The sequence below is a fragment of the Dioscorea cayenensis genome, chromosome 19 (genome assembly GCF_009730915.1).
Source record: "Dioscorea cayenensis subsp. rotundata cultivar TDr96_F1 chromosome 19, TDr96_F1_v2_PseudoChromosome.rev07_lg8_w22 25.fasta, whole genome shotgun sequence".
NCBI lineage: Eukaryota > Viridiplantae > Streptophyta > Magnoliopsida > Dioscoreales > Dioscoreaceae > Dioscorea > Dioscorea cayenensis.
The window spans coordinates 22624151-22633933 of NC_052489.1; the positions used below are offsets into that span (position 1 = coordinate 22624151).

Below are 9783 nucleotides of genomic sequence, written 5' to 3' on the forward strand. Positions count from 1 at the left end.
CATCATAAATTAGACTTGCCAAAGATTTACCATGAATTTGCTCTTATGATCAAAACTCAATTTTCCTCTGCAATTAAGATACTTCGAACTAATAATGCCATTGGAATACAAAGAATCCTCACTTCTTCACTTCTTACATTTGAATGGTACAATTGTTCAGAGTTATTGTCCAGGTACCTCTCAACAAAATGGTCGAGCAGAGAGAAAACATCGTCATATTCTTAACACTGCTCGTTCCTTACTCATTTCTACTGGTTGTCCTGAACGATTATGGGGAGAAGCCGTTTTAACTTCTGTCTATACTATAAATAGAATTCCTTCTCCTGTCATACACAATCAAAGTCCTTTTGAACACCTTTTTGGATCTTCTCCTGATTACTCCCAAATTAAAGTTTTTGGTTGTGCATGTTTTGTTCTTCTACAACCCCATGAACATTCCAAGCTAGAACCTCGGGCTCGTTTGTGTTGTTTTCTTGGTTATGGGATTGAACACAAGGGCTATAGGTGTTGGGATCCTCAATCAAAAAGGCTCAGAATTTCCCGTCATGTTGTCTTTTGGGAGCATAAGATGTTTGCTACTATGTCTAAATTTCATCTTTCTTCAGATTCATCTACAACCTTTTTCACAAATCCTTCCATTGATATTTTTCCTGATGATGACCATTCAGTAATACCAGTCCAAGTTTCATTGAATGCAGAACCAACTCTTGATGACTCGTCTGGTTCTCATTTTTCTGTAACGTCTGCAGATCAAGCATCAACCCAGTTTGATTCCTCTATTCCATCTCCTCCTGTTCTTCGTAGATCTCAGAGGGTAAGAGAACCATCTACTCGTTTTAATGATTTTCATTATTTTTCTACTATTCTTTCCCTTCATGAGCCTATTTCCTATCAAGAGGTATGTTCTAATCCAGTTTGGCAGCAAGCTATGATTGAGGAATTACAGGCTCTTGACAAAATACAAACATGGGATCTTATAGACTTGCCTCTTGGAAAATCTGCTGTCAAATGTAAATGGGTCTATAAGATAAAAACTCGATCAGATGGCACTATTGATCGATACAAAGCTCGTTTAGTTGCCAAAGGTTTTGCACAAGAACATGGTATTGATTATGAGGAAACCTTTGCTCCTGTTGCTTGAATTACTACAGTCCGAAGTTTACTTGCTGTTGCAACAGTTTGGCAATGGCTATTGTTTCAAATGGATGTAAAGAATGCCTTTTTGAATGGTGATCTTATTGTGGATGTTTATATGAAACCACCACTAGGCTATTCTCATCCACCACATAAGGTTTGTAAACTTCATCGAGCACTTTATGGTCTTAAGCAAGCTCCGAGACCTTGGTTTTCAAAATTCAGCCCTACCATTTATCAACTTGGGTTTAGTCCTAGTCCATATGACTCAGCTTTGTTTCGATGCTCCAATAAATCTGGTGCCATACAAGTTCTTCTATATGTTGATGACATGATTGTTACTGGCAATGATATTGATGGCATCAATGAATTAAAAACCTTTCTTCATCAACAATTTGAAATGATGGATTTGGGATTTTTGAGTTACTTCTTGGGACTGGAGGTCACATCCAACTTTGATGGTTATTTTTTGACTTAGGCTAAATACGCCTCTGACATACTTGATCGAGCAGGATTGACTAACAGTAAAGTTGCTTCTACTCCTATAGAAGCTCAAGTACACTTTACTCCTCATGATGGATCTCCCCTTTCTGATCCTACCTTTTATTGCCAGTTAGTTGGTAGCCTAGTGCATTTGACAGTAACTAGGCCGGATATAGCAGTTGCTATTCATACTGTTAGTTAGTTTATGGCTGCTCCACGAACTACTCACTTTGCTGCTGTTTTGCGTATCTTACGATATATTAAGGGTACTCTTTTCCATGGTCTTCATTTTTCCTCATCTACTAGACTTGAGTTACATGCCTATTCTGATGCTGATTGGTCTGGGAATCTTGTTGATTGACGATCTATCACAGGATATTGTTTCTTCCTTGGGGATTCTCTTATTTCTTGGTGGAGCAAGAAACAAACTGTCACTTCTCGATCAAGCACTGAAGCTGAATATCGTGCACTTGCTGATACTACCCAAGAGCTTATTTGGCTTTGTTGGTTACTTGAAGATATGGGAGTTTCACACTCATCAGCCACCGTACTTCACTGTGACAATCAAAGTGCTATTCAAATTGCACATAATGATGTGTTTCATGAGCGCACTAAACATATTGAGAGCAATTGTCATTTTGTTCGACAACATGTTGTTCGAGGTACTATTATACTACAATCAGTCTCTTCAGTCAATCAACCTACCGATATCTTTACCAAAGCTCATCTTCCTCGCCGTTTCAATGGTCTTTTGTCCAAACTCAAGTTGATTTCTGCTAAATCATCTTGAGTTTGAAGGGGCATATTAAGATATCTTGTGAATATTTATATCTGTCAATCAGACAGCTGTGATTAGATTAGATTGAATGCTTGTAAGTACTGTATAGGTTCACTGCATCTATTACTTTTCTTCTTTGCCTATAAATATGGGTCTTGTATACTATTCAAAGGTATGGAATACAGTATCATCTTCTTCTTTTGAAGCCAGATCATTTTCTTTCTCTTATGTTATCTTTCCACCTAAATCAGGCTTTATCTTTCCAGATCAATTCTAACCGGCTAAATCTGTTACAATTGAAAGAGATCAATGGAGACAACATTGAGAACAATATATATATATATATATATATATATATATATATATATATATATATATATATTAAAAATAAAGGTGCATTAAATATTATATATATATATATATATATATATATATAGTATGTATGCATATTTAGTGAAACTAATTAGACTCCTAAATTTTTAATTTTCAAAATGGAAAAAATGCAATCATATTAAGTTATCTTTTAATTATTCCTCAAATCGTGTATTGTATGATGTATCGAATTCTTAATTTTTATGTAACGTAACATAGCGTATCTTTTATCGTAAGATATTATATAGATAGTATATATACACATATAAATATATAACATACACATTTTCACATTTTTCATCTAACTAAATTAAACATCCTTTCATAAGTTTGGAAACTAGTCTAAAAGAATAAGTTATAGTCTAGAATAGATAAGTACAAAAGTATTCAAAAATCATCATCAATGTCCAAATTTGCTACATCACTATCTCCATCTTCTCTTTGATTTAAACCTACATCAAATTCTTCATCATTATCATTTTCAACATCTTGAATTTCTTCTTGTATCTGGATCTCTTTTCCTTTCTTATTTGCTTGCATTTGTAAGTTCCTAGGACCTGAAAATATAAATAGTAAGTTTTTCATATTCAACAATTATATTAAACTATTAATTTATAAAATATTATATTGTTAGAATATATGAATTGACCTCTTTTCCTTTTTGTTGAAGCTACTTCTGAAAAACATTCAAGAACATCCATCCATGTTGTATCTTGAGGTAAGCAAGGGTCTTCACTTTCTATTATCCATTCATCATCTGATTCCATGTCTGATAATGAGATAGGATCGTATGTATCACCATTCCCTTGTCTTTTTTCTTGTCTCAATTGCAAATTGATATTGTAGTGAATAAAAACAAGTGCATTCAAACGTTGTTGCTCCAAACTATTTCTTTTCTTTGAATGTACATGTTCGAAAGTACTCCAATTTCTTTCGCATCCTGTAGCACTACATGTGAGGCTTAATACTCTAATGGCAAGAGTTTGAAGCTCTTTGCATTGATTTCCATAGCTTTCCCACCACAATGCTACATATATTATTCACAGAATAAGTACTTTTCAAAATTCATAATTATATAAATATGTGATGTCTTATAAGTAAGAATAGAGACAAACATAAATTAAAATGATACCTAGATGCTCTTTATCTCTTGTTACAACTGCCATATCCATTCCAAACATCCCCTCATCCTTTTTAATTTTTTCAAGTTGCCTATCTATCTTCAGCCTTGTTGGAACATATCCGGATACATCCTCTCAATAGTTTGAATTAAACCAACTGTCACTTCCTCATCTTGATGGTTGAAAATAGGATCAAAGTGGAGTCTATTTAAAATAAATAAGTGATTAACTGTATAAAAAATGCATAATAATCAATTATAGATAGTAAAATAAAAAACTAAATTAACAAATGAAAAATAAAGTATACCTTGGATTAAGATAGTATGCAGCTGCATGCAGAGGCCTATGGAGTTGCAACAACTACCTTTTATCAATTATCTCCCATATTCTTTTATACCTTGAGCTCACATCATCAAAATTTTTTGCTATTTTTTCTTTTGCTCTATCCATAGCCTCAAAGATATATCCCATTGCAGGCTTAGCATCTCCATCAACAAGTCTCAAAACTTTCACTAATGGTATAACACTTTTCAAGCAATACACAATGGCATCCCAAAATTTTGCATCACCAACAACTAAATTTTCCACCTTCTTGCCATCACTCTTTTTTGCAAATGGACTATTTAACCATTCTTTAGAAACAAACATACTTCTCAATGCCTTCTTCAACTCATGCATATATACGACTCAATGTAAGATAGGAAGTAGCAAATCTTGTCACCCCAGCCCGAATCAAATCATAACCATTAGCAAACTTTCTAATCATATTTATCAATAATGTATGCCGATAGATAAAAGTCGTAATTTGCTTAGCCTTGGAGAGGGTATTAGCATGCACCGGCAATTGTCCAATATCTTCTAACATCAAATCAATACAATGTGCAGCACATGGAGACCAAAAAAGTTTTTTTCCTTTTTTCCATTAGCTTCTCACCTGCTAAAACATAAGCTGAAGCACTATCTGTCACAACTTGTACCACATGGTCTTCTCCAATTTCTTCAACCATTGAGTCAAGCAATTCAAACATATTTTCGCCACTGTGAGATATATTTGATGTATCAATAGATTTCAGAAAAACAGTTCCACTAGGGCTATTCACTAAAAAGTTAGTGATAGAACGCCCCCTTCCATTAGTCCAACCATCAGACATCAATGTGCAACCTATTTTTTTTTCCCATTCATTCTTATATTTTTCAAGCATGTCATTTACATTCTCCACTTCCTTTTTTAAGTAAGTAACCCTTACTTCATGATAGCTAGGAGGCTTCAATCCTTGTCCATATTCACCAATGGACTTAATCATCTTCTTAAACAACGGACTTTTCACCACATTAAATGCGATAGAGTTGCCATAAAAAAAAATCTACATATATCTCTGCATACTATCTCACTATTTTTTAGCATTGCATTCAATGTGGTTTGTTTTTTACTCCCTCCTCTTGTAACTGTTAGGTCTAAAGTTCCTCTTATGCTGCCATCGGGAACTTGTTCATAATTTTCTTCAAAAAGATCATCAGCCCCCTCATCTCCAATACTTTTTTTTTTCCTAGATCTTTAATTATCCCTTGAAATAAGTTACTAACTTCTTCAGGATTTTTATTACAAGCCGCCACATTTTTGTGAGTCCTTCCTAAATGATGCTTCATTTGAATTGAGCCACCCGTATAAATCCCTCCACAATAATTGCATTTTAATTTCATTCTATTTGATTTATCAACTCGGGTGCAGTGTTCATATATAATATCTTCTTTTCTCCTACTTTTGATATTAGCCATAATGATAACACTGATAAAAAATTAAAAAGTTAAATTAAAAAATTAAACCATGAATAATCTTGATTAAACTAATAAAAAATAAATTTTGTATGATATATATGTATATAAAATCACGAATTATTCATATAAAATTTTTAAATCTTATGACTCTTAAATTCTTAATCTCTTATCCAAGTTTGATATGGAATCTAGATAAACACATTTAAATCGCATTATGTTTAAATTTAAAATTTGCTATTCAAATAAAGGATAAATTTATCATAAACCTCAAATCTAAATTTGTATGAAATCCTAAAAAACGATAAGCTTCGTAAATAAGAGGAAATAAAGAATGAATAAAAAAAAGTTAAAATCTAGATATGAAAACTTAAATACTAACCGAGGGTTTGAAGCTCTGCGCGATATCTTCTTTAGGGTTTCTCTGCCGTCATATTCTACAATATTGACAACATTGCTTTCTATATTATTTAAAAACCGTCAAATTTTTAAAATGAAAAAAAAAACATTTGTTTTTTAATGTTTATCAATACAAATAATGATTCTATATAATCATTTAATACCGAACAAAGAGTTGCCATGTATCCTTTTTTTTTTTTCTCGCAGTTACAATTAAAATTAATATTCCCCATTTACACACGCGCGCACACACAAATTATTCTTATTACAAATACTTTATATTTGTATTTATAAAATTAAATGCATGTAAGTTACACGCGCTTAGTGCGTGTATGTCTGTTTTTCAAACACAACTCCAAACTTGTCTAATTCTAAGGCATAATTAAACACATTATTAAGGACTCGGTTTGCGATCCCCATAAAACCCGGCAACCTAATAGATCTAACCACTCCATGCAACACGCATGAATGCCAGAATAAAAACACAACCTTAAATATTAGAAGACTCCACCATGCATTAAGAGCTAGTCATTCTCAATCCATACTCTACGCCAGACTAAACTCCATGTGACCCTCTCAACCTACACCACCTCATCACTCCCACACCACCTCCAACACCCTTATATAACCCTCAACACAACCTCTCAACTCACTCAACCATCTCAAATCTCATACCATATATCATCACTCATGGCTTCAAACATGTCTCTATTCCTCTCCTTCTTCATCCTGACCCTCTCTTCTTCCATGGTTGCATCCTCAAGAGTACTGAACGCTCCATGGCCGAGAGGTATGAGCAGTGGATGGTTGAGTACGGCCGAACGTACAAAACTACCGAAGAGAAACTTCATCGTTTTGAGATTTTCATGTCCAATGTCCAGTTCATTGAGTCCTTCAATGCAGCCGGGAATCACACGTTTGAACTCGGCATTAACCAGTTTGCAGATCTTACCAACCAAGAGTTCAAAGGCATGTACACTGGCTTCAAACCTTTCAGTTCTAACAACAAAGCCAGCAAGACCTCTTTCAAGTATGCAAACTTCACTGATGCTCCTGAATCTGTGGACTGGAGAACCAAGGGTGCTGTCACTCCCATCAAAGATCAAGGCCAATGCGGTAATTAATTAACTCATATATATATATATATATATACATTTTCACATGATAGAGAACTTAATTTTTCCATCAATATCAATGACAAATATTAATAAAAATAACAGGATCTTGTTGGGCATTCTCTGCGGTGGCATCGATGGAAGGAACGGCAATGTTGAGCACAGGTAAGTTGATCTCCTTGTCGGAGCAAGAGCTTGTGGACTGTGATATCAAGGGTGGCGACCAAGGATGCGAAGGTGGGCTAATGGATGAGGCATTCAAGTTTATTATCAACAATGGTGGTCTAAACACCGAAGATAAGTATCCTTATACAGGAGCAGATGATTCTTGTGACACCAAGAAAGCGGCTTCACACGCTGCTACCATTAAGAGCTATGAGGATGTGCCTGCAAACAGTGAAGCAGACTTGCTCAAGGCTGTGGCTAACCAACCTGTCTCAGTTGCTATTGATGCTGGTGGTTCTTTCCAGTTTTACAGTAGTGGTGTTTTCTCAGATAAAGGCTGTGGTAACTTACTTGATCATGGAGTGGCTGCTGTTGGTTATGGGGTTACTAGTAATGGTACTAAGTATTGGATTGTGAAGAACTCATGGGGAGAAAGTTGGGGGGAGAAAGGATATGTGAGGATGAAGAGGGATATTGCTGATCTACGTGGCATGTGTGGCATTGCCATGGCTGCTTCTTATCCTACTGCTCGAAGTTAATTGAATTAATTATCAGGTTTTTTTTTTCTTATTTCATTTGATAAATATTATTTAGATATGTACTCTTTTTTTTTTTTTTATATTATTATGGTAAGGACTAAATTTCAGTTGGAGATAATGTTTTAATCTTAATTTTCAGTTGTTCATTTGGTGATGTCTCATGAGTGTTTGATCCTGTTAGACTGATATGTTATATGTATGTATGTACATTGTGTATGTATATGTGTATATACATACATATAGTTATACTTGCATATTTATTTGCTCTATAAATATAACCCAAAGGGGTCATCTATTGTGCGCTGGCTAAATACATATCCTCTTCTTCTAACATGGTATCAGATGCCGGTCGCCGGCCGATCTCGCCGGACAGTTGATCCGTTTATTTTCTGTTGCTCTCCAACGAACATTTTGTTTTGATTCTTCTGGATTGCTTGTTCATTCTGATATCCTTGCCTTTTGTTACCACAGTCACTTGCGCTGATCACAAGCACCCATCCGCGCCGCCGGACACGCTCAGTTGCTTCCCTTCCGCCGCACTTATCCCCAATACAGATTCTCACTTTGTGCTTATAGTTTGGAGTTTTGGTGGTAGTGTTCACAACCACCTCCTTCGTTCTCTTTGTTAGTTATCACGCGCCAGATTACATCGCCCGAACGTCACTGGTGATGGTGTCATTGGCCGGCTGGTAACTATCTCCTGTCTTTGCTTCTTTGTTCCAAGGTTGCCTCCAGAGCAACCTTCGTTCCAAGGTTGCCACCTCCTTCGTTCTATTTCCAAGGTTGCCGCCAGACCAACTTTCACTGTTTCCACGACCAGACGACCAACACGGACTCCCACCCACGGAATTCTCGTGGTTCAAGTCCCGAGATTTTAATTGGTGTTTGTTTTGATTCTCAGCACGAATATCTGTATAATATATAATATAATATATATATATAACAAAAACAAAACCAAAACAAAAAACAAAAAAACAAAAAAAAATCCTTTGCTTTTTTTTTTTATTTATCTCTTCTTATCTTTGACATTATCTATTATTATTATTATTATATATACTCATACATTATCCTAAATAAATAAATAAATAAAATTAAAAATGGCATCAACTTCCTCTGCTCCACATTTCTTAGCTCCAGTCGATATCAAACTAAATGGTTTTAATTACCGAGAATGGTTTACCACTGTTCGCATCGTTTTACTTGGTATGGATCTACTTGCCCATGTTGATGGTACCTCTCCCCAACCCTCCACTCCTGATACATCATGGACTCTTGCTGATCGTCGCACAATGACCATTATCTGTCAGTCTTGTGAGATTGATGTTCGTATGGAAATTGGACATCTTCCCACTGCTCATGCAATGTGGGAACACTTAGCTCATATGTTTGAGCATTCTAGCTCTGCTCGTCAGTATGCCATTTTACAGGATCTTACTCACATTCAGCAGCGTGAGCGTTCCGTCAGAGAATATGTCACTAACCTACGGTCCTTATGGCATCAGATTGATTCATTGGAGACGTCCACATGCCTCAAATGCACATGTTGCAAAACTCGCACTCAGTCTCGCCAAATACAGCGCACCTTTGAATTTCTGATGCATCTTCATCCAGATTTTGAGGCTATTCGCAGCCAACTGCTCAATCGAGACCCTCTTCCATCATATGACGATGTTATTCGTAGTGTTATTGCAGAAGAAACAAGTCTCAGCACATTATCTCCACGACTTCTCCCTACAGACACTGTTCTTGCTGTGACATCTCCTCATGTCACTAAAGTATCTTCTGCGCCACCATCTCCTGTTTCATCGACCTCCATTCGGTCTTCTGTTATTTGTCATTACTGCAAGCGTCCTGGTAATATGAAGCATCAGTGTCTGAAGCTTCAGCACAGACAGCAGCAGTAG

At 35.7% G+C, this 9783-nt stretch overlaps 3 protein-coding genes and 1 pseudogene across 3 annotated transcripts; 3 read left to right on the top strand and 1 right to left on the bottom strand.

Moving 5' to 3' along the window:
- Nucleotides 1-1201: 1201 nt before the first annotated feature.
- Nucleotides 1202-2407, top strand: LOC120284163 (annotated as a pseudogene).
- A 1582-nt stretch (nucleotides 2408-3989) lies between these two features.
- LOC120284165 lies at nucleotides 3990-5192 on the bottom strand. The gene is made up of 4 exons (XM_039290957.1): nucleotides 4823-5192; nucleotides 4610-4746; nucleotides 4286-4491; nucleotides 3990-4092 (listed from the first exon to the last, which is right to left on the bottom strand). Exons 1-4 carry the CDS (start codon nucleotides 5190-5192, stop codon nucleotides 3990-3992), a joined length of 816 nt encoding a protein of 271 aa, XP_039146891.1.
- Nucleotides 5193-6708: 1516 nt separating this feature from the next.
- Nucleotides 6709-7889, top strand: LOC120250098 (senescence-specific cysteine protease SAG39-like). Its single transcript, XM_039258873.1, has 2 exons — nucleotides 6709-7176; nucleotides 7281-7889. The coding sequence occupies exons 1-2, from the start codon at nucleotides 6840-6842 to the stop codon at nucleotides 7877-7879; spliced, it is 936 nt and encodes a 311-aa protein (XP_039114807.1). The 5' UTR covers nucleotides 6709-6839; the 3' UTR covers nucleotides 7880-7889.
- A 1087-nt stretch (nucleotides 7890-8976) lies between these two features.
- On the top strand, nucleotides 8977-9783 carry LOC120284166. Its single transcript, XM_039290958.1, has one exon. It carries the CDS (start codon nucleotides 8977-8979, stop codon nucleotides 9781-9783), a length of 807 nt encoding a protein of 268 aa, XP_039146892.1.

Bases quoted from the DNA above. Each gene is read 5' to 3' on its own strand.
- LOC120284165 (XM_039290957.1), bottom strand. From the start codon at position 5,192: ATGATTAAGTCCATTGGTGAATATGGACAAGGATTGAAGCCTCCTAGC. The intron at 4,747-4,822 runs GTGAGAAGCTAA...ATTTGATGTTAG, and splicing joins TTCAGCTTATGTTTTAGCAG to AAGATATTGGACAATTGCCG. The intron at 4,093-4,285 runs GTATAAAAGAAT...TATTTTAAATAG, and splicing joins TTTGATGATGTGAGCTCAAG to ACTCCACTTTGATCCTATTT.
- LOC120284166 (XM_039290958.1), top strand. From the start codon at position 8,977: ATGGCATCAACTTCCTCTGCTCCACATTTCTTAGCTCCAGTCGATATC.
- LOC120250098 (XM_039258873.1), top strand. From the start codon at position 6,840: ATGGCCGAGAGGTATGAGCAGTGGATGGTTGAGTACGGCCGAACGTAC. The intron at 7,177-7,280 runs GTAATTAATTAA...TAAAAATAACAG, and splicing joins CAAAGATCAAGGCCAATGCG to GATCTTGTTGGGCATTCTCT.